We start from the raw sequence: 23,982 nt of genomic DNA, 5'->3' as shown, positions 1-23,982 counted from the left end.
CAAACAATCTGTGAAGAAGTAAGTCAGATGGAGCGTATTTAAGTCTATTGAGATATCGACCCTCGGATAGTCCGAGGTTTTACTGGTTATGACAGAACGGAATATATATTGCACAAAGAACAGAGGTAACAGCATGAGAAAGAATAAGTCATCCCCAGAAAGGTTTAAACTAGGTTAGCAGTATACCCATTAACATGGGATTGGTAGAAAGTCATTATCTTTACGTAGTCATCGTCTCTGAAACAATCAAATGAAGCAATTGAAAATCAACAACTGCAACAACACTCCAAATGTACACGTGAATACTACATGACTAACCAAATCCAGCAAATTAGTTGATTGATGTTGCAACCATTAGTAAAACGTTTTGGGCCCCAGCCAATTAAGAAAGCCTAATTATGCTCATGACTTGGTCACACAAAACTAAAACATATAAGTTAAAAGAGAGTTAGAAATTACAATCAACCACTGGAACTAGAATCCTTGAAAACCTACGGGGCAGTAACTGAGAGATATTCATAGTCATTTACAAAACAAAGTTCTATAGCGCTCCCGAAACAGAGTTTCTAGTGCTCACTCAGCAGAGCCTGGTCTCAAACTTGAGACTTATGCCCATGCTGAAAAGTTCCTGGCACAATAACTTGGCCCCATATGGAACATTCAACCTGACAATGTCATCAACAGACTTACAGACCAGGCAATATGGACCCCTGATTCTACTGCCAACAACTGTTCCATCTATCACATTAGCCGCATTTTTGCATTTCAGGCAAGCATGCATTTCGGAGGAGTCACTAAGAGTGAAAAGGCGTTCATGTAAGTTTGCTGATGCTCCATGGGCTATAAGGCAGTCGCGCTCCATCTCACCAAACTTTACCCCACCAAATCTCTTCCTGTCTGCCACTGGCTGCCTGGTGAGAGGGTGAACTGGCCCAGTGTTCCTGAACTTCACTTTGTCTTCAGACATGTGAATGAGACGTTGATAGAATGTTGGGCCCATAAATATCAGTTGGCGAACCATTTGACCAGTTTGACCACTGTATACTCTCTCATTTCCCCATCTTTGAAATCCAGCTCTGTCAAAGATATTAAGCACTACATGAATCACTCTAATCCATCTAGGGGGGAGCGGAGAGTGGGGAGTTCAATAACTAAATATTCTTTTCTAAACATAAGAATAATCTTGTAGGTAACCATGTAAATTCCACTTGGAAAAGAATGGATAACTAAAAAATGAAGAAACAAAACAGTGGTACTTGGTACCATAGTAGCAAAATACACTACATTTCGCAAGGTTTTCATGGCACGAACATTCTGAAGAGTCATGACACACAGTACTGAACACTCTAATCCATCTACGGGGGAGCGGAGAGTGGGGAGTTCAATAACTAAATATTCTTTTCTAAACATAAGAATAATCTTGTAGGTAACCATGTAAATTCCATTTGGAAAAGAATGGATAACTAAAAAATGAAGAGACAAAACAGTGGTACTTGGTGCCATAGTAGCAAAATACACTACATTTCGCAAGGTTTTCATGGCACGAACATTCTGAAGAGTCATGAAACACAGTACTGAACACTTTTTAACGTTATTTAATTTTGCTAGTTTTATAAAACAGAAGAAAACCACTTTTTATAGTGGCAAACATGTAATAAAAGTCCAGACATGATGTAGACTCAGCAACATTGCCCAAAAATCGAAGAAGTAAATGTCTCAACACAACACATAATATACAACTCAACTCAACTAACCTCAAATCCAAGCAAGTTAGCCAACTTTACTGCACCTCAGAAACAAACATTAACAGATTCACATTTATTCAACTGATTTCTTATGATCAAATTTTGATCCTCCCTTTCATATGGATGACTGGTTGTTTAATTTCCTATAATACTTCTCATTTTGGAAATTGAGGAAAGACAGGCATTAAATTTTGCAGGCACATCCATAGAGAGATACATTTCAAAGAAGCCACCACAGGAATGCAGGTTTCCAGTATGGTTCAAAGAAGTTAGATCCCCCATCGAATTGTCAAATATAAAATAAAGTTAAAGGTAAAAGTCATATGAATAGAATGAAGAGTTACCTATGAAGCTGATCTGTGATGTCGTCAACAGAGGGAGTAGAGAAAGGAGTTGCATATCTCATTAAGCCACCACAGGCAATCCCCTTCCCTAAAGCAGCCTCTAGGAGTTGACCAGGAGCTTGTCGTGAAGGAAATGCATGTGGATTAATTACAATATCTCATTGAGCCACCACAGGCAATCCCCTTCCCTAAAGCAGCCTCTAGGAGTTGACCAGGAGCTTGTCGTGAAGGAAATGCATGTGGATTAATTACAATATCTGGAACTATCCCCGGTATTGTGAAGGGGAAGTTCTCTTCAGACTCCAAAAATCCTAGGACACCCTTCTGCCCATGCATGCTTGAGAACTTGTCTCCAAGGCAAGGAGAAGGAACCTAAGCCAAAAGATTATAAATGTCATTAGTCTATGGAATTTGGTTTCTCATAAGTAAATACAGAAAGCAATAGGCAGGCGATATACAAAACACTATTCGATGTCAATTCATCTGCAGAAGATTAAGGGCATTTTGCTGCCATCTTCCACACACATCATATATTAACCACAAACCACGGTGTCCCTCAAAATACATAATTTTACATGCATTTGAAGATATGCGGCAATCCAAATAGATGTCTAAGATAACATATTAAATCAATTGCATAGGAATACCTGTCTTAAGGATACAACACCAAAATTATTTCCCTCTTCATTAGAGGAAAGTACAACCTTCTGAACCTTTCCTCTTTCAGTATGCCTCAGTTTGATGCTATGATCAGTACCAGATTCACTGCACCTCCCAATAATAGTATCACCACTCTGCAGATATGCACCTATACAGGGGAATCCATCATCATCAAGGCTGTCAACACTTCCAAATTTACTCTGTATTTTGCCAAAATTTATACAGTCATCTGGCTTCCTCCTTTTTCCCAATGAGAACTTGTTTTCAACTTCAGCCTTGTAGCTCCGTATGTGCTCAGATTTGAACATACCACGTTGCACAGATGCGCGGTTCATCACAATAGAATCTTCTTGGTTATATCCTAGGTGCACATTGACCGCAACAATTGCATTTTGGCCATTAAAGTATTCAGGCTTGGGCATAACTCTCTTATGGCTCACTAGGTTTCCTGGTTGGCCAAGGCAATCAGATATCATAGTACGAAAAAGCGGCCTCTGAGGGTAGTGTAGTTGGTGAGACAGAGTATCCACTCTGTGGTTAGGATTTGTGGCAGAAAAACCAATGGCCTGCTGAGAGTGCTTCTGAGACTGGTATAGAACCCTCCTTGCATTATCATGGTTTGAAAACGGAATGATACCACAACTTAAGCCTAACAAAAATGATAGGTCCAGTTCACAGTGTGTGTACTTGACTGCTGACTTCCCCTCCATAAATAGATGCTTGACGTCCCATGCTGTACAGCAATCCTCTTCTTCTTCAGCTCCAATGAGCTCGATTATTCCATTGCCAAGAAGATCCTGGAACGTGTGTTTTTTCCCTTTTGATTCTTTAATCTTATTCAAATTCTTAACTACCAGGAAAGGACGTAGAATCCTTCCAGCATCAGAATATATGCGTACTTCCAGGAGCTGCTCATCTCTTTTGATTTCCACCTAAGACAATATTATTACCAAAGATTAATTCTCCCTAATAACTGAAACATCCTTGTTATACACATGCAACTTGTTTATTTGCAAAGTCATTGTTTAGATAGGAGGTGAATTAAAACTTTGTTTGCTCCTGCTACATAAAGATTGATAACTGTATAAAAGCAAGAAATATGAAAAAAACAAAAAACAAAAATCCTCAGTCAAAAAAAGACAGGAGCATAGAAAAGGTGTGAAAGGAACAACCCATGCAACTGCCATTTGATAGCTTTTTTAGAATCAAAGCACATCACTTCTAATGTATATATGCTTTGGAATGAAGAGAAGAAACACAAAAAGAAAAAGCTTTTAGCCTTTTAAGATAATCAGAAAACATATGCCCCTAAAGCTGTTATATAACACAGTATCATCCAAATTCACTTTTTATACATCATAGTTCAATTAATTTGCTAAACTGCAGCACAATGAAATCATGGCGATCAAATAAAAGTAGGCAATGTGAATTCTGAACAAGAGAAAACCTGATGTAGCAACTTTTTCCTGCATCTCAATGTCCTTAGTTTTGTGACAAAATCATGGGAATCTTCACAAACGCCAACCCAATCCCCATTGAGAAAAACTTTATTCTTCCCATGAAGTGATGTTGAAGTATCATCTACCAGCTCCTCCATGCTACAAGAGAAAAAGTCGGGCAATATGGGCTCCAATATGTTTGTACTTACCAGTGCAGTGGTAGCCAAATGTTTCACAAGCCCACAATTCTCACCATCTGGGGTTGAGATAAAGCAAACCCCACCCCAGTGAGAAGGATGCCTGCATCCACAAGCTTCTATTATCCACAGTTCTGTAAAAAATTATCTCAAGAGTGAAAAAAGAAAAATTAATAAAAAATAAATAAAAATTAAGACGCCCTAGACTAAACACATGCAACTACTATTGGTGGTGGTGGTGGCGTGTGTGTGTAGAGGTTCTGGGACACAACCCGAACAACAGAAATCATTTCTGTTCAGATTATAGAAATGGCATCCGAATAAACTGATGAAGATAAAAGTGAAAAAACAAGGGTTATATCTTTGTCCAGCACTCCAACTGACTGAGCTATCTTTAACAGAATTCACTGTTAGATCTATTCGTAGAGCATTCTCTTCAATAACAGAACGGCAAAAGCTTACAGGTGACTTCACAAATTCAACCAAAACTCAGTAAGTTATCTAATCAGTCCAATTACAACCAAGATAAGAAACTTAATAGGTCCAGGACTCTATTTGTGATATTTTTTTTGCCACATGAAAGCACAGCACATAATACTGAAGGAATATCATTATGTAAAGATTCTGATAGTCTCTCACTATCAGAAGGTCATTAATTCATTTCAATAAATAAAACACACAAGGAAGACCCTTTGACCAAAACATAAATATCTAGAGCTGGCCACTAATATTTGAGCTATAACATTCGGTCATTTCACCATTGACAGGGACAGTCATTGCAAGAAAAGCATGAAACAAAACATAAAATAAGTGAGAAGGTACTGGCATCTCCGACCTTCCCCGTGTATTGAACTTGGAGGCGTGTCTTCCTCATATCTACCATTGTTTGCAGTGGATTTGTTTTCCCAACATTTACCACCACACCAGACATCCTCTCCATCCTCTTGAAAGGATGACACCACGCTCCAGTTGAGAATGCTCTGGAGATGCCATTAGTTACAACTGTAGCATCTAGATATTGCTCAACCAGGCGGACAACACGGTCACCACAAAGGTCTCTCTGCAAAGCCTTTGCCATGCGCCTTCCTGCATGTCCTACGTGTGCCTTCAGCTCTCGCTCTAGAAGCTCACCAGCCAAGTGAAACCTTTTGTTCTTCAATTCTTCTCTGTTGTCACATTTCCTGTGGCCTCTGAAGGTCTGTAAAAGAGACTTCACCATATAGCCAAGAAACCGAGCCTTTTGCTTCATGCCCCTGAGATTGGGGAACAGATACATGCTGATGCATTCTTCAATGCTTTCCCGAGGAGGAAACGTGGTATTCTTTATCATCTCTTCAACATATGTGAGAGCATTCTTCCCTCTCCTGAAGTTATCTTTTCGTTGGTCAGCATCACGAATTGAGGCAACTAGAATGCTTGAAATGCTAGCATCTTCTTTGCCATAATCAATCAGATCTGTAACTTCATTGTCCGAAGAAACCCAAGGGCAAAAAACCAAATCCAGACAGGGATTTCTGCTGACATAAAGTACACTGACAAAACTTTCTCTACTCCTTCAATGTTTTCAAGTTGAGAAATCCCTGATAATCTTATTAGTAGTCTATGCCGCTTTACCTCAGACCTATATGCTACTGTGATCCCCTGATTATTTGTAATTAGAAGTCTCTTCAGACAGCTCTGCTCTTGTGCAATAAAGGTCTGCAATAGGCATCCCACAGATGTCACTAAAATTATGTATAGAAAACCACACGTAGAATTTTTTTAAAGGCATTGAATAACAAGGAGCAAGTAAAATCCTATGATATTTGCAGACAGATTTTCAAGAAAATAACTGATTCAGGAAACAGAGTAAAACAGTTTTGAGTTCACCTTCTCTGCACCCTTGATTATAAAATAACCTCCATGGTCAAATTCACAGTCAGCTTTCTCGTCTTTCATCCAACACAAGTCAGACTTCACCATCACTGGGAGCTTACCAATAAAGACATCTCTACTCTCTGTAGTCACAATCTGCTTGTCAAGACATTGTTCTTTCCCAGTTTTAAACTTTTCACTTCTGACAAGATTTTGAGTATATACCTGTACATAAAAAAATTAAAAATAAATAAAGAAATAAATAAAAAGAGATATATAAGAAGGTTTAAGAAGTTTCGAAATATAAACGAATCCTTTCAGATTAGTATTCCATAAGATGATATTACTCTATGTGTATGCCCACCCACAGGCATATTATAATCAAACTATGAAAGTGTCCCCTGCAATTTTAGCTGCCTTTTTGTGAATGCATTCAAATAACATTATGCCAAATGTATTGTAAATCAAACCCTGGTTAGAAAAGTGGAGTAGACATACGTCTCAAAGACAACACGAGACAAATATTACTGCAATAGTTTTTAGTTTTGTACACAAATCACCTAATGTGAATCCGATCTAGTAACTTTCATGCATTTAATCAAACTAGCAATCTAATTTGTTTACCTCAACAGTAACGTTCACTTTGATCTTGGCTGAGTATGTCATATTTTGAAGCCGAGCATGCCTAGGTAGCATATTATACTCATCAAAACTATAATCTCATCAAAACTATCAAAGACTCTTTGTATACCATTTTTAGGGGGGTGTATTCAATCTAGATTTTAAATGATTCTGATTGATTTTTTATAATCCGTGGATTGTCGTGGATTCTGTAGAATCCACGGATTGTTTTAACTCCACACGGATTTAAACAGAGTTTAATGTATTGTATTAGCAGGATTTGTTTAGATTTGTTTACATTTCATAAGTGCATGGATTGTCCTTATAACAATAATTGGAATAAAGAATATAATAAAATACTATAATTTTTTGGACAAACATAATACAATAATTCATAATAATATCACATAAGACGTCATAACATTGCAAGTCACAATTTATAGTCCTCCCATCTTGTGGAATATCCATTTTGATCGCTCTTGAGGAGACATATTCAAGAATCCATCTTTTTTTGTTTTGGTATCAAGCAACTCAAGAGCCTTGAAACCGGTAGCTTCATCCAAGTTTGGGATCTCCTTGATAGCATCCCAAATTTTACTTCGTCGCACTCTGGAGAAAAGACAATGCGAAAATTTGAAAGAGAAGAAAAGTAGGGTGTAAATAAATGAAAAAGAATTCACTTAGCTATACCTTATTATGGTAAAAGCTAGCAAATAGTAGCAAATCCAAACAATATAGCAGATTTGGATAAAAACAATAATATGCCACTCTGGTCAAAACTAATAAAAAAGATGGCACATTTTTTTTTTTTGATGACAAAAGAGTATGTGCACATTCGTATACAGCAACGAAATGGCAGGAAAAGCCTGACAACAGTGCAGGGACTGAAGAAGGAATTTAGCTACAACAAGACTCTCAAAGACCTTAAGAAGGAATTTTGCTGCAGTGGTACAGTTGTCCAGGACCCAGAACAAGGCCAAGTGATTGAACTTCAAGGTGATCAGCGAAAGAATGTGTTTGCCTTCTTAGTTCAGGTTGGCATTGTGAAGAAGGATAACATCAAAAGTCACGGTTTCTGAGCTCCAGGAACTCAACTCTGCACAATCCATCCCCTCTTGAACATGTTATTTGGATATTATATATCGTTCAAGTTTGCTATTTGAATTGTATTTTTAGTTTGTTCTAATATTTAAGGTAACTGTGTGATGCACCATGAATATGCTACTGGAATGTATGACAACTTTCTATCTTAATCATAAGTTTGTGTTCTCTAAAAAAAATGCATATGTGGTAGAAAGATAGCACATTAAACATACAATTCTAATGATCAGCAAGCACCAATTCAAATTGCAAAGCTCTAAGAGCAGTTGATAGTTTAGGTTAAAATTAAACATACAATTCTAATGACTGCTTCAAGGGAGGCTTTCACTGTAACTCGAGTTTCAACTTAATTAACTAGGACTTCTTCATATAGCAATCTACAATCTGAGGTCATCCCACAAGTGAGTGCAAGAATGCATACGTGTTGAGTACCTGTCACAGGTAAAACTCCAGGGGAGCTCCATATATTTATATACGGATTTAAATGGCATAATTCTAAAGCTAGCAAGTGTATGCACCAACAATTGACAACCTCATTTAAGTTTAGAGAAAGCCTATATGCCTGGCAATGATACAGTATGCAGCACTCAATGGATAACTACAAAATGATACAAAATCATCAGTAAAGTCCGTCTCAACTTTGCCATGAACCAAATTGCACCGATCACAAAAACAAGATCCGTATTGTTTTCAGCAGCAACAACATATTTTTGAATGCTAACAAACCCTTGTTGTTCTCATTGGTACAAATAAGGATAATTTGATTAGTTTCTAATAAGGACATCAATCTTTCTATAAAGCTCAATAGTCCAATACAAAGCTAGCCAAACATAAATTTCAACCTAAAAAAGAAAAAGCCCCAAAAGAAGCCAAGTAGTTGAGAAACAATATCAAACCAAATATGCAGAATCCAACACATAATACGCAAACTAGGTATATGAAATCCTTAAGCAAATTGAATAAAAATGTTCTTTCAATGTCAAAAGAAGAATAATCTGTCCACATAAACGTTCTAATCTGATCAAATTAATACCCAAAACCAGTACAATCAACATTGAACATGAGTATCAAAAATACCTTTTTAACAAGTGATAATTTCCACCAAGATTCACAGGTTGAGGTCAGCTCGAGGTAAGTTCTTCTTCTCTCTTTGACGTCTTTTCATCTTCAGAGTGAGAGAAAGAAAAAAAAAAGACGTCAAAATCTCATGTCTAGAGGGTGGATTTCTGATAGGGTTTGGTATTTATACCAAGCACCCTAGAATCCTACAAAATCAAGCATTTAATAAAATCTTTCAAAATCGTTGGCCTTTTGAATACCACTAGATTTAAAAGGACTTTTTAAAATCTTGATTGAATACCACAAGATTTTAAATGACTTTTTAAAATCTTGATTGAATACCACAAGATTTTAAAGGACTTTTAAAATACAAAACAATCCTACAGACTCTTAATTGAATACACCCCCCTTAATGAAGTCATTGTACGAGTTTATTTGGTGACTAATGAGGCCATACTGGTTGAAGAATGAAACTGATGCCTCCTTACAGAAATCCTTCAAAAAAGCTTCTCCCAGATTATGTATGCTAGTCAAATCAACAGATTCATTATCATCATCAATATCCATGTCAACCCGATTGGAAAAGCTTTCCCCCTTACTACTCATACCAATATCTCCCTTGGCAACCGATGAAGCCCCAATTGGATTTGAAAACTGTCGAGAGCACAAGAAAATGAAAAGCGCATACAATATCAGTTTAGCAATAAACAATATCCCTATGTGTTAATTGATTGTAGAGAAACAGGAGGGAAGGTAAACAGTAATAATTTTATAAAAAAAAAAAAAAAACAAATAAAGGTACTCGGCCCACAACGAGGCAGCACTTTTTCACCAAGAATGAGAAAGGTTGTTTTCAATACTAGAGAAAACAGGCTTGTTTCTTATACATTCAAGTGTGAAGAATTTGAAATATACATTCCAGTTGAGCACCTTTTTTCTTCCTATAGTAGATAACCAGCTCATATCTTATTTATCTACTAAGCAACATTTAATTCCAAAAGAAATGCTTATAGCTGTAGTTCTTATACATGTCATACTTTCCATGCTAATTCTTAGTAGCATTTCTAACGTTAATGCACCAAAAATACTAGAACCACTTAGAAGTGTGTGCTCGCTCTCTCATCCACCAAAACCCAACTCTCATTTCATTATTCTGGCACGGAAGAGTACAGATTTCAATAAAATTAACCCAAATTCCACACCAAACAAATACCAGCTTCATCCTATCTTAAGTTTCTGTCCTGAAAATAGAGAAAGTTTGGAAATTGATAGGTACAGACATGAGCAGAGTAGTGTAGATAGAACCCTAAACCCTGATTTTGTCTAAAGTTTGGTTTTTGAGAGACTAGTGAGAAATGAAAGGTCTTACCTTTTAGGGTTTAAGAACAATGCGGGTGAGAGGGTTCTCGGATTTTTCCAGTCGATCACTCTCTCTGTCTCCGATCTGCTCCGTCTTTTTGGTACCACGCGCCAGGAGCTAAGACGTCTAAAGATTCTCAACACTCCTATATTGCCGTTTAACATTTCCTTTAAATTATTTTCTTTTTAAGTAGGTCTCATAGACCTACTTAACCAATAAAAGAAATCAATTGAATAAGTGAACATGACTCAAAATGTACGAGTTTTTTTAACTTTTTAATTACGAGGGAAAAATTCGTATAAAAAGAAATTACAAAGGAAAAACTCAAACATATTGCTCGTGACACATAACATCTTCATCCGACCAATCAAATTTCATAACTTACAATAAATAGTTATATATGAAATGTCATTTGCTTTTCAAGTGAATCACTGAGAATATCATTTTTGCCTTGAAACTTATGTATACAGTCACTTGAACAAATTCAACGGTCAACCTCTTGATCGAAGACTCTTCTATCTCTTAGAAATGGAAAAGTATAGTGTGAGATGTATGTGTCACATGACACATCTGATTCACCGATCGTAATTCTTTATTCTAACTCCTTATTCATACTGCCCCTATGCTATCATGGGATGAGATACCAAAAGTATCCTCACTTCTATTTTGCCTGATATGTGGTATTTGAGACGTGGATTAGACAAAAAATTATGTTAACCAGCCTAAAAAAAATGCAAGGATAAAAAAAGTAGATGGGTCTTTTCTAATTGCTCTAGTACATTAATTGATATTGTCTGAACTTGTCCCTTTGTTGGGCCTTTTGGGCTTTTGGTAATTAAACTCACTTGGTTTATATTTTGATGTATTGTAGTATGTATTCGTCAAATTTATAATTTTAATCAAGTTGTTACAATTAATAAGAAATATTTTGTTTTGATTTAATTTATTTATTGACTATGTAAGTTTAATAATCACCTTTGCATATAAAGTGTATACCAAGTCATATTGCAATGTCACGTTTACATATGTTTGCTCATCTATTGCATATTTGTTCGGGATATTGGTGTTTTTTTTTTTTTCCTTTCATAAAGTTTTTTTTTTTTTTTGTGAAATAAAGAGTTCATAGCATTAATATATATGACCCTGAATCATGGGTTAGAATAGTACAAAAGACTACTCTGTATATACATTGATAGCGCAGAGTAGGCTATGCTAGTAAAAACATCTCGCCTCGTAGGCAATCTATTCTACCTGACTCCAAACGCCGAGCACGCAATTGTGGTACTTTGAAACCAAGTACTTCTACAAAGGCTCCTAGAGGAGCTTCAACGAGCATAGATAAGACAAACCCGATCGAGCTAAAAATGATCGAGGTTTGTCACCTAACTAACGACTCAAGAAAAAAGCCTAAACCGGGCCGAAGCCCACTAAAACAATCCCCTATAGAACAAGGGGTTTATTGACAAATAAAAAACAAGCAAAACTAATTAAGAGCAGCAGCCCAAAAGCCCAAGCGAGGCCCAGCCCAGACGCAAACCAAAATCTGGCCCAGCCCAGCCCTGCTTCGCTGTGCAGCATCATCAGATCCAACGACCGCCACCGCCGTCTCACATACCGGATCACCATCAGAGCCAGACGAACCTCGACACCATCTCCAGAGGGCTTGCGGCAACAATCCTCTCAAAAACCGCACCCCGATCCACCACCTCCGTGGAACCAAACACAGCCGCCGCCATCTGGTGACCACCCTACGCCAACACACAGCCGCTGTCGTCTGGTGAGACCATCCCACGCCGCCTAGCGCCGACCCAGGAAACCGATCATGACCATACCGCCTCAAGCGTTGCAGTGAGACCACACCGTAGACTGACCACCACCATTGATCCGCCTCCAAGCAAACCCATCCCAGGCCCGAAGGCAAGCCAAAACACCACCCGTCCGGCAGCAACTCTATAGCATCAACGCAACCAAGGTCGACACCGACGCTGAGCCGCCGCCGGACGAACGACACTAGAAGAAGAGGAGGAGACCTGGACGGCTATGGGAGAGAAAGAAAGCTAGGGTTTTTAGTAGAATTAGAAAAGAAAAATTATTATTAACAGGGGATTTAACAATATTTTCCTTTCATAAAGTATTGATTGAACTCATTTGGTTTTATGTTATGAAATCTTTATCTAGAAATTCATGTCCGCTATAATTTTATGAACAAAAACATTTCAGTCTATTACTTGGGCCACAATTTTATGTGTCGTCTCAAACAAATGTAAATAATGGAACCATTATGGTTCCAACAATATGACATTATGAATATAGAAAATTACATAAAAGTGTCATTTTGAAACTCAAATTAGCCATAAGGCCACACAACTCTTTTTGTCTTCTTAAGGCCACTTTCACCTTCAAATTATTTTGTCTCTGACAAATTTACCCTTCTATTTAACAAGACGTCAAAACCAACCTGAGATCCTATTCAATCCATTCTCTTCAAACAAAAAAAAAAAACAGACCCATCGTTCTCTCTTTTCTCTCTCTCGCCGGCGATTCAACCTTCTCTCTCTCCGTGGCTGTCATCCATGGCGTCGCTGATGAAGAACATCTCCGACGTGAGAAGCTCTCCCTTGGTGGCAACCGACAATTGCTCATCGCTGGCCGAACGATCTCGACGGAGAGAAGCTTTGTTACGGATCGGAGCGAAACGAGACGGCATCTTTTCACCACCTCCTCCTCTTTCTCCCACGTTTTCTCTGATTTCGACGCCGATTCGAAGCAGATCTGAGCTCGGGAGATCCGACGACGCATCGATCGGTGACGCTTCTCCTTCAGATTGTTCGCCTTCGGTGACCTCCAGCTTTGTTCCTCGTCGGTGACCTCCAGCTCCAGTTGTCCTCATCTTCCTCTAGAAAGTCGTTCAGAATACGCCAACTCGTGGTCGACTTCTCCGGCGGGGTCAAACTCCAGGAGGCGAAGGCCGACAGCTGCGACCGGAGGAGGATGTCGTCGACGCATGTGGTGTCGTCCTCGAAATTGAGCGTGTAGCTGGGAGAATTGTGGCTGACGCCGCCGTCCTTCGCATCTGAAAATGAGATTCCGGCACCGGTCCCTGATTCGATTTCGTTCGGCTTCTTTCCGGTGACGAGTTGTCCTCAATGCCATTCATTTTGCTGAGTTTTTGATTTTGGTATAGATTGTGGTTTGAATTTTGTATTGTTACTGTTTTTGGAAAAGGTAGAAACTCATTTGTTCCTTGTGCCTGATTTGATGCATTGTTGGCTTTTGTCACTAGATTTTGTGGTTGATTTATGGACATGTACTGATTAGTGTTCTCTGTTGGTAGATTTGTGTGTTGAGACCATATAGTTTCTGCATGTTTCAAAGGAATATACAATGTGACAGTAGCTTTTGATATTTGTAACAGTAGTTTTTGTTACCGGTGAGAGTAGTTTTCTGGTGTTGATGACAGTAGTTATTATTGTTGATGACAGTAGCTTTTGATATTTGTAACAGTAATTTTTGTTACTGGTTAGAGTAGTTTTCTGGTGTTGATGACAGTAGTTATTATTGTTGATGACAGTAGTTTTTGGTATTTGTAACAATAGCTTTTGTTGGTGGGGATAGTAGATTTTGGTTTTGAGGAGTGTAGCTTTTATTGCTGGTAACAGTGGCTTTTTGTGACCTCGCCGGAGGTTGCCGGAAATCTCATGAGAGTAGCTTTTGTTGCTAATGACACTAGTTTTTGTTGGTAGCAGTAGCTTTTGTTGCTAGTGACAGTATCTTTTTTTGTGGTAATAGTAGTTTTTGTTGCTGGTGACAGTAGCTTTTCTGACCTCGTTGAAAATCTCACCAGCGTAGTTTTTGTTTGTGACAATATCTTTTGTTGCTGGTGATAATAGTTTTTGTGACCTCACCGGAAATCTAACCAGCGTAGCTTTTATTTCTAGTGACAGTAGCTTTAATTGCTAGTGATAGTAGCTTTTGTGATCTCGCCGGAGGTAGCCGGAAATCTCATCATAGTAGCTTTTGTTGCTAGCCACAGTGAAATCTCATCATAGTAGTTTTTGTTGCTAGCCACAGTAGCTTTTAGTGTTAGTAACAGTAGCTTTTGTGGTCACTGGAGTTTGCCGGAAGTTGGTTGGAGTTGGCCGGAGACACGCCGGAGACCTCGCCGGAGTTGGGCGGAGGTCGGCCGGAATTGACCGGAGAGGAGAGAGAGAATGGTGTTGACTTTTTACTCTAGTGGCCTTTATGTAAATATATTGGTTTTTATATCCAAAATATAATACCATTTTTAATTTAGTGGCCTTATGAGGGAAAAAATTAGTTGGTGGCCTTATGGCTAAAAAAACATCCAAAGATGCACTTATCTGTAATTATCTCTTATGAATATATATATGTATAAGATACTGATACAAACATCAGCAGGTTCAAATCCCTTGTTCAAACCAAAATAACTGATATTCACACATCAATCTAAATTCTACCAATTTCAATAGTCTAAGTACTGTGCAAGTTACTATACATATATCATGCCTCTATCTTCGTCCTTGAACAGCCACACTATAATCCAAGACGCTGTAAAGATCTTTGGAAACTTCTCTACTCACATCCTCATAACTTGCTGAAGTAGCTGCTGAATTGGCACCGGCGTTCCAATTAGTAGCAGAAATCTGTATTATATTCTCTATCTCTTTCACCACTGCCCCCATTCTAGGCCTCTTAGCCCGTAATTCGTCTACACACAACATTGCCAAATTGACAAACATTTCTAAACCTTTCAGCTGATCATTTTCTAAATCAATGGCTGGATCAAGTACTTCATGAAGGTTATACAAATCTTTTGACTTATCCATTGCCGACTGTACCACTCTCACAATGTACTTCCCTCGCTCTATTGGCCTTTTCGCAGTTATCAGCTCCAACATTACCACACCAAAGCTATATACATCACTCTTCTCAGTCAACTGTTGAGTCATGTAATACTCAGGATCCAAGTAGCCCTGTAATCATGAAAATCAACACTTGGTTAAAATGAAGATGATATTGCGGTATTTTGAATATTCTGAACTCAAGCCTGAATAAAAGAGATGTTTCAGACAGCTGCAGGGTCAGAGAGCATAAAATCATGGAATTTAAAACCAAAAATTCCGACTAAGTCTTTAGTCCTTATATATACCGCATACTGTTTCTATGAGAACGTGAAGGTATCTCAACAGTGTTTATTTTCTTTCATTTTATTGCTAGAGAAGGATATTTTCATTCTAATCTTTGAAGTGATTCTTCACAAGATCAGGCTTGTATTATTTCACTAAGAGTAATTAGAAAAATAGAGGTCGACTCATTTGACACTATTAGCTATGAAAATACTTCACTAACTATCACACCACCAATAATGAAAAGTTGGAGTTTTGTATACTGACCATTGTCCCTTTGACTTGAGTAGTAACATAATCCTTTCCACTGTCAGCCATAGACTTGGAGAGACCAAAGTCAGCAACTTTTGCTTCCAGATCTTTATCAAGTAGGATGTTGTTTGATTTGATGTCACGGTGAATAATGGTAGGGTTTGCATGTTCATGAAGATATGCCAGACCTTTTGCTGCACCAAGAGCAACTTTCAGTCTCCTCATCCAGTCTAACCTGATTCCTGACTTTCCTGCATAGACAAAGTAACCATATGTATTGATCAACAATTAACCGATTAAAGCCTCAAAGTCCTAGAATTCATAAATTAATGAAGGTAAAGAACTGCATGAAATACCTGAAAGACTATCCAGCAGATCACCATTTGGAACATACTCATATACCAACATTTGTTCACCTTGCTCCAAACAAAAACCAACAAGGCTGACAAGATTCTTATGGTGTACTCTTGATAGAAGCTCAACCTCGGCTTTGAACTCAGGCGCACCTTGCATAGATTCCCGTTTAGCTCTTTTAATGGCAACCATTTGGCCCATAGGAAGAGTTCCTCGATACACCTGAGAAAATGTTACCAAATTATACATAGTATAACTATGTAGCAGTTACCAATGGGATGGCATGTCTGCCATGTATTGTGGCAATCTTGGCTTCACCATTGATAGCAACCACAAGAACATTAGGGAGTATTATTTTCGAAATAAAAGGAAACAGGGTTTGAGCATAATCTAATATTTACTTCTGTACTTTTTGTTGTGAATTTATAATATAGGGCAGGAACTAGAGCAACTTTTGTAAAAACATAAAAACAAAACAGTGGTATATGATTTCCGGCAGTAATTAAGAATTTAAGATCGCCATCTTATAGAGTGGGCAAAACAAAGCAATGATGTGTCCTTAGGCCAACTAGCATGGTGGAATCGTACATTTAGAAAATAATCTCTATCACAATGAAAGACAGTTCAGGCTAACCTGGCCATAACCCCCAGATCCAATATCATTTTCTTCTGAAAAATCGTTTGTATATTTCTTCAGCTCTTCAAAAGAGAACAACCTTGCTCCTTTTAACTGTGGACCACTGACATTTGAAACCCCTGTCTGCTGCATGTATATCGCATGAAATTAAACGTCATATAAATTAAGGGCTAGTGCTGTATTTTTTCAGTTGTATATGGTCTTACCATGAGGATTGATCCACGTGATGGCGAGTCTCCTCTCCTCTTTTGGTAGAGAGCATAAAACCCTACAAGGACTATTAATAACAGAAGCACAGAACCACCAATGGATGCACCAATTAGCAGTCCCTTATTTGATCCTGCAGGCTCCTCAAAATGATGCAACCAATTGTGTTGAGTAAGTTAGCATTCCCTCTTTCTGAAGTGGAAATGCATGCAACTAGTATTTTTAAGTTCAATGCAGAGTACCTCCAGAGCTGCCGGAAGGATAAAACACAGAGTAGGGTCCAAAAAATCTTGGACGCCCTTCGAGAGTCTGGTTGCTTAAAACAGAAGCAATTGCTGAAGCTCCTGTTTGGTTGAAGCGCACTTGATCACCAGATGGGAAGACTTCTATGACTAGCTCAAGATGAAAAGATGAACCCCAGGAAGGACGACCCAGAGAAACTGAATCCACGGGGAGGTTAAAGGACTGACAACTTTTCATGATAGCGTTCTCAAGCTCTCTGTAATAACTAAAGTTTCCCAAATTTGAGAAAGAAACAAATATGAAGACTAGAGTTCCTCTGTAGGGAGATGCACATTTACAGTTGGGGGAAGAAACCTGGCCTGAAGGACAAGCAACAGGTGTACAGTTACTTAAAGTTGGTGACATTTCGTTTGGTGCATTAGTTGGAGAAACAATGCAGTAATTATTAGTCTGACTCCCCTCACAAATTGGATTATTAACCAGTCTGCAAAAAGATAATGGATAATTAAGCTCAACAATTTGATAAAACACATAACTAGGTACATCTTTTGGCAGTTAATCTTCCATTTCTCTCTGACACCCTAAAAAGATGCGAGTGACAAATATGTAATATATCATGTAATTTGCTTACATCAATGTGTAGTTGGATCCTTCCTTGTTTGGTGCAAGTTCAGTAATGAAGTTCCGCTGCAGATCAATTAGTTGCAACTGGTTGCTGGAGTTTCCAACATCCAATATGCCACTGAGAAGGTTGTTCCGCAGTACCCTGCCGCATGTCAGATATAATTATTTTCATAACTTTCGGACATAATATTTAGTAAATGGAGTGCTAGATCCTTTGATGTGTTCTCTTCTTTGGAGCAGAGTCCTATGTTCAAAACTAACATTGTTTATATTCATGTAACTTCTATTACATTCAATGTGGTGGTGGTGCTATAAAGATGAGTACGATACTCACACTGTCTCCAAATTCCCAAAGCTGAAGAGGGCACGAGGAACTTCTCCCTGAAGCCCCGTGTTTTCCATCGTTCTGCAATACAGGGTTGCTGTCAATCTCAAGAACTTAGTCTTTCTTAATTTTTTGATGATATTTCAAATGCAAATGCAGGCACTCAAACTCAACGTGCAAGCATGTGTGCCTGAAAACATGTTACCATTAGCTTCCCTAATGATGTATGGAAGAAGAATGAAAACATACAATGTTGTCAAAAGCTTCAAGGTAGAAAACCAGGTAGGAACCTCCGACACAGCAAAAGTATTGTTGCTCAAATCCCTGCAGATTAAATTTGGTCAAGGGCCAAGAAATGATATCGATAATATTGAATATGGTTTTGAAATTTTCACAGAAAGATTCTGTAAAATTATTCTCCATGGGAAAGAAGTGATGGACAGCATATTATCTTCTTACACATAGTTGAGGGAATTCATGCCAGTAAGGTTGGGCATAGGGCCAGTCAGCATATTATTGGACAAGTGCCTGAAACATTAGCCTCTCTAAGTAAAGTGAAATCCAAACAAAATGTTCAAAGATTTCCTGAAAGAGATGCTGATTATTTATTTGGTTATGCCTCCCATGCTTACAGTTCAGACACATTAGTAAGGTTGTTGAGGCTCGAAGGCACACGCCCACTTAATGAATTTCCATCCAGGCGTCTGCACCAGAAAAAGAAAAATATTCAGTACAAATAACTGTATGCAGGCCACATCTCTAATAGCAGTATAACTACACTTGTGAATATTAGAGAGATACTCACACCGCCAGCAATGTCTGAACAAGTCCAACAGTTGAAGGGATGCTACCACTTAGATTGTTTCTGTCAAAAATTCTGCACACATAAAAGTAAATTGTGTCCTTTAACATCTGCATTTCCAAATGATGAAAGCTCAGGATTCGGAGACATTATATCCAATATTCCATTACAAAAAGACGCAGCTAGCAGAGGCAATACCCTTTAAGATACGAAATGTGTGCAAAAGTAGAGACAATTAGATACATGTTTTTTTTCACACAAATAGCTCCTATTTCCTATTTGTCGGTAGCCAAATGGTATTGATTTTTACTAGATCCTCAAGCCATAGTTATTAAGTTTAACTAAACTTACAAATGTATCATGGCCATCATTGAGCTGAAAAGTCGAGGTGGAATTGGGCCCGAGAGCTGATTGTTCCCAAAATGACTGTATTTGAAAAAGATCAGAGGAAAAATATGGACAGAACAAATACAAGGTAAAGAAAACTAGTCAGCTAAGAATTATAAGTACTGTTGACATACAAGTGTCTCGCCTTAAGTAACTTATCAAGACCAAGTGTAGTCCCATTAGAGACTGGGATGGATCCCTGAAGCTTGTTGTCAGATAGGTCTATAAAAGTAAGATTGGCCAGATTACCAATGGAAGGCGGAATTGGCCCACTGAAACTATTGTTTTTCAGAGATCTGCAGTAGAAAACCAATGAAGATTGCCATACTTTGCATATTTGCCAAAAAAAAAAAGCACTAGGGAATAGAAAGACCAGACATCTTACAGGTAAGACAGCTTCGTTAGAGATCCTATAGCATCTGGAATAGGACCAAAGAAACTGCAACCAACCAGGTTTCTGATGTGCAAACAAGAAAGCAAGTTAGTTAGATAGGCAATTGCATAAGAAACCAACGAGTGGTGAAACCAGTAATTTTCATTTACAAGTGTACTAGTTTCGTCAATTTTCCAATTGAAGCTCGAAGTTGTCCTGTCAGGCCCTTGTTGAAAGATAAATTCCTATATGAAACATGACCAGAAATGAGTTCCACAAGACTAATTGACATGTCTATTAACCATAATTTTAATAGAAAATTACATACAAGTAACAGACCAAATTTACAAAAACAGAAACCCCATCTTGTATTACATTTATACAATTAAGGACACAAAGCCCAAGCCCAAGGGGAATAGAGTAGACTTAACCTCTGAAATTTCATGTGTAATTACGAATTAATACAATTTTTCATTAAAATTACTGCACTGCCATTATCAGACCTCTCATCTCTCATCTCTCATCTCTCTTCAGATTTTCTTCGATTTCTAATGGAAGACATGAATATCAAGAAGCAAGTTGGGAGCTACGAGTTCGACTCGGAGACTCGGTCGAAGTTAAGCGACTTAGAGAAGACCTACTGGACTTCCTCAACGATTCCGATCCCGTTCCGGCAACAGACTCATTCATGAAAGGCTTCGAGGAATAGATCTCCAATTCTTGTTCAACGTCGCCTCCTCCAACTCCGGACACTGCCACAGCTTCGGTGCCGGTGGTTGATCTCACGTCAGATTTCGGCGAGTCCAACTCGAAGCTCTGGAAAATGCAAAACCCGCCGGAGCTGCTATACGCTTTCCGGCGTTCGTACTCCGTCCACGGTGCACGATCAGAACAACCACAAGCGTGACGGCGACGGTGTGAAGAACCGAACGCGACAAGTTTCCAGGCCGGAGGTGGTCGGAGCGAAGAATTCCGGTCGGATCTTGATTTGGGTCGCGGGTCGTCGATCGGGGTCGAAGAAGCTTGAAGCTTCAGGTAAAATCTGGTGTGCTCGGTCCTATTCCAGCCACTATATTCTTGATCTCAACGGTTGATATCAAGTGATGGAGATAACACACGGACCAGATCGGGCCAATATTTTTTTTTATTTTCTGAAATAATTTCTTTAATACTAAAACTGCTAAAATTCATAAAAATTAGTTCGGGTATCCGAAAAATTCTCCGAAAATTCCTACAAACTCGTCTTGTCGCGAACTTTATTATCAAACTCTTAAATTAAGATCAGTAAGAGTGCAATAGCAGAACTAGACGAGTATGAGTGCAGTAGCAGGATTAGATGATGAAGAGTGTAGTAGCAGGATTAGACGATGACGAGTGCAGTAGCAGAACACAAGTACAAGTGTAGTAGCAGAATTGGACGAGTATGAGTGCAGTAGCAGGATTTGACGAATGCAGTAGCAGGAATAGGTGATGACGAGTGCAATAGCAGAACACGAGTACAAGTGTAGTAGCAGAACTGAACGAGTATGAGTGCAGTAGCAGGATTGTACGAGTGCAGTAGCAGAACACGAGTACAAGTGTAGTAGCAAAACTGAATGAGTATGAGTGCAGTGAGTGTAGTAGCAGGATTAGATGATGACGAGTGCAGTAGCAGAACACAAGTACAAGTGTAGTAGCAAAACTGGACGAGTATGAGTGCAGTAGCAGGATTAGGGGATGAAGAGTGCAGTAGCAGAATTAGGCGATGACGAGTGCAGTAGCAGAACACGAGTAGCAGAACTGGACGAGTATGAGTGCAGTAGTAGGATTAGGCGATGACGAGTGCAGTAGCAGAAAACGAGTAGCAGAACTGGACGAGTATGAGTGCAGTAGCAGGATTAGATGATGAGATGAGAGTAGTAGGAGAGTAAGGTTTTGTGAAGTAACAGAAAGAGATTATTCTCAAGGAAAAAAAAAAGTAACATAAACGGATTATACTCAGAAGAAAAAAAAAAAAAAGTAACATAAAAGGATTATTATAAAAAAAAAAAAAGTAACATAAAGAATTATTCTCAGAAAAAAAAAAGTAACATAAGGGGATTAGAAGTCAAAAGAAATAGTTAATGGTAAAAAAATAAATTAATTCATGACATGTGACAAGTGGAGAGCACATTGTCCTTATTTATAAGATTTGATCCTTATAAAGAGCTTAGAAGTTAAAAGAAGTAGTTAAGGGTAAAAAAGTAAATTAACTCATAACATGTGGCAAGTGGAGAGCACATTGTCCTTATTTGTAAGATTTAGTCCTAATATGTTTAATTCAATATTTAGAGGATGTATTTGTTAAGTCATCTTTTGTCAATAACTTATATGTAATTTGTTATAATTTTAATGCATCAGATAATTGGGACTACATTTCAAACAGAATTCTAGTAATGATGATAAATTCTTCAAAGAAGCGAACACTTATGAAACATTGAGCACTGAACCGTGTTCCTGGAATTTGGTCTCACATATTATAGATATTAAGCCCCAGATATAACTAATGTAAGATGCCAATTGAAAATAGAAGACCTACAGAATTTGTAGCTCAGATAACAACTCGATATCAGTGGGTAGCTGGCCTTTCAAACCCATGTCTGCCAACACTCTGCAATTAAAGAAACGAAATATCCTCATAAAATATGAAGCAAGTAACTTCCAGGAGCACTAAAAAGGTGAAGACCAAGAACTTACAAGGCAGTGATGCGTGAATTGGTGCACTTAATACCTTCCCAGCCGTCACAAGGATCGGCACTCACCCAACTAGGAGGTTTTATATTCCACTCATCCATAAGAATCTGCATATAACCATCTGCAACCAAAATTCAAATCATGTTTAATGCTTCAATCCACAGTCAGTGACTTACCAGAAGCTTGTAAAGCAGAAACAGTTACATAAAGCTCTTTGTACAACTAGGGGATGCAAAAAGGTGCTTATTAACAAAGCTAAAGAAGAAAAACCAATGTCTGCTGCCATACCATCAAGGAAAACTGATTAGCTTCACTTTGAGAAAGAACATAACAATTGAAGAGAACTTACATTCCTCAGTGTTTGCCTCTGCTGCAATAACAAAGAACTGGACTAACACAAGCACCGGAAACGCACCAATGGCTCGAGCTCGACCCATTACAGAAAACTGGAACCAAAGCCCTGTAAGTCCTTTCACTTGTCTTGTTGTGCATAAGAACTTATGAAGAACTAATTCAGATGAAACCAAATCAAGATCTTAAACTATTGAGCTAGCTAGCTTAAACTATTAAGCTACGTACCTACTTTTAGAAAGTTGGTCAGATTCCAAAACTTTTAATAAAAGCAATTGGTCCGATAATTTTGGATTATGAAGTCAACATTCATATATTAATTGATCATGATCAAAAACAAAGGAATGATTATTGTGAACAGCACATAAGGATCTTGGATAAAAAGGACGATCTGAATAAGTCTTCCCCAGAAAATTGAGGCAAAAAGTGTTAAACTAAAGTTTTCAGTATATTCATTGGTTGAAGGTCATTATCTGTACCTAGTAGCATGGATTGAGTCTCATCCCCGGCCCGTACAGAAATATTCAGATGATCACAAGGAAAACCCAAAACTGGCATATACTATTCCAAGTGTATGTAGGACAAAATCATATAATACGAATTCAACAACTGCAACAAGGAGAAATATTAATTTGTTATTCACAAGAAAAAAGAGTACGCGTTCGTTATTAGTTTTTTACTGGGATGGAGCCCAGTGAACACGACAAGGCTCAAAACAAATTAAGCCAAGCAAAGTTGTCGTTGACAAAAGATTGGGCGGATGTTGCAACCATTTTGTTTGATGCCAGAAATTTTGGCGCCAAGACGATCAAGTTAACTCTGACTACTTTCTTGAGTCCAAAACCAGCACCCTTGAACTCCATGTACTTATTAACTTGTAATTTGTAAGCCATTTCTCAGTTTCTTGGGGAGCATAAATAACATGTCAATTGCGCTACCAAGCTGTGCTACATCCCTTTCGATTCCACTTTAAAAGTGAGCAAGTGTCAATTGGGGAAAGCTGAGTGATGATTAATGCCTTTGTGCCTAAAATATATACATCATACCCAATTCACTTGCTGACAAGGGTTTCCAAGACTACAGACTGTTTCTTGATCATATGATTTGTACTGTGATACAAAATCAAAAGGTTCAAGATAATCCCTATCTTCTAACCGAATTAACAATACTAACTAACATATACAACTA

General features: G+C 38.3%; 1 protein-coding gene and 1 pseudogene across 2 annotated transcripts; both read right to left on the bottom strand.

Moving 5' to 3' along the window:
- Window positions 1-409: 409 nt before the first annotated feature.
- LOC133733944 (DNA-directed RNA polymerases IV and V subunit 2-like) lies at window positions 410-10,528 on the bottom strand (annotated as a pseudogene).
- Window positions 10,529-14,739: 4,211 nt separating this feature from the next.
- Window positions 14,740-23,264, bottom strand: LOC133733943 (leucine-rich repeat receptor protein kinase HPCA1-like). Of its 2 annotated transcripts, none has more exons than XM_062161602.1 (20): window positions 23,023-23,264; window positions 22,793-22,889; window positions 22,447-22,564; window positions 22,289-22,360; window positions 19,902-19,976; window positions 19,744-19,815; window positions 19,493-19,654; window positions 19,323-19,397; window positions 18,975-19,046; window positions 18,802-18,873; window positions 18,629-18,697; window positions 18,419-18,493; window positions 18,179-18,250; window positions 17,852-17,986; window positions 17,220-17,704; window positions 16,977-17,110; window positions 16,768-16,896; window positions 16,136-16,355; window positions 15,795-16,030; window positions 14,740-15,374 (listed from the first exon to the last, which is right to left on the bottom strand). In XM_062161602.1, exons 2-20 carry the CDS (start codon window positions 22,878-22,880, stop codon window positions 14,910-14,912), a joined length of 2,826 nt encoding a protein of 941 aa, XP_062017586.1. In that variant the 5' UTR covers window positions 22,881-22,889; window positions 23,023-23,264; the 3' UTR covers window positions 14,740-14,909. The 2 variants fall into 2 exon arrangements, with proteins under 2 accessions (XP_062017586.1, XP_062017587.1); XM_062161603.1 differs by having other exon boundaries at window positions 16,768-16,893.
- Between the last annotated feature and the right edge of the window lie 718 nt (window positions 23,265-23,982).

The sequence above is a fragment of the Rosa rugosa genome, chromosome 2, assembly GCF_958449725.1.
Source record: "Rosa rugosa chromosome 2, drRosRugo1.1, whole genome shotgun sequence".
Lineage (NCBI taxonomy): Eukaryota > Viridiplantae > Streptophyta > Magnoliopsida > Rosales > Rosaceae > Rosa > Rosa rugosa.
This window is presented reverse-complemented; position numbering and strand designations above follow the sequence as displayed.

Excerpts from the sequence above, each read along its gene's own strand:
- LOC133733943 (XM_062161602.1), bottom strand. The coding sequence starts at position 22,880 with ATGGGTCGAGCTCGAGCCATTGGTGCGTTTCCGGTGCTTGTGTTAGTC. Across the intron at positions 18,698-18,801 it reads CTTACTAATGTGTCTGAACT|GCACTTGTCCAATAATATGC; the intron begins GTAAGCATGGGA and ends CTAATGTTTCAG. Across the intron at positions 15,375-15,794 it reads CTCAAGTCAAAGGGACAATG|GGCTACTTGGATCCTGAGTA; the intron begins GTCAGTATACAA and ends TCATGATTACAG.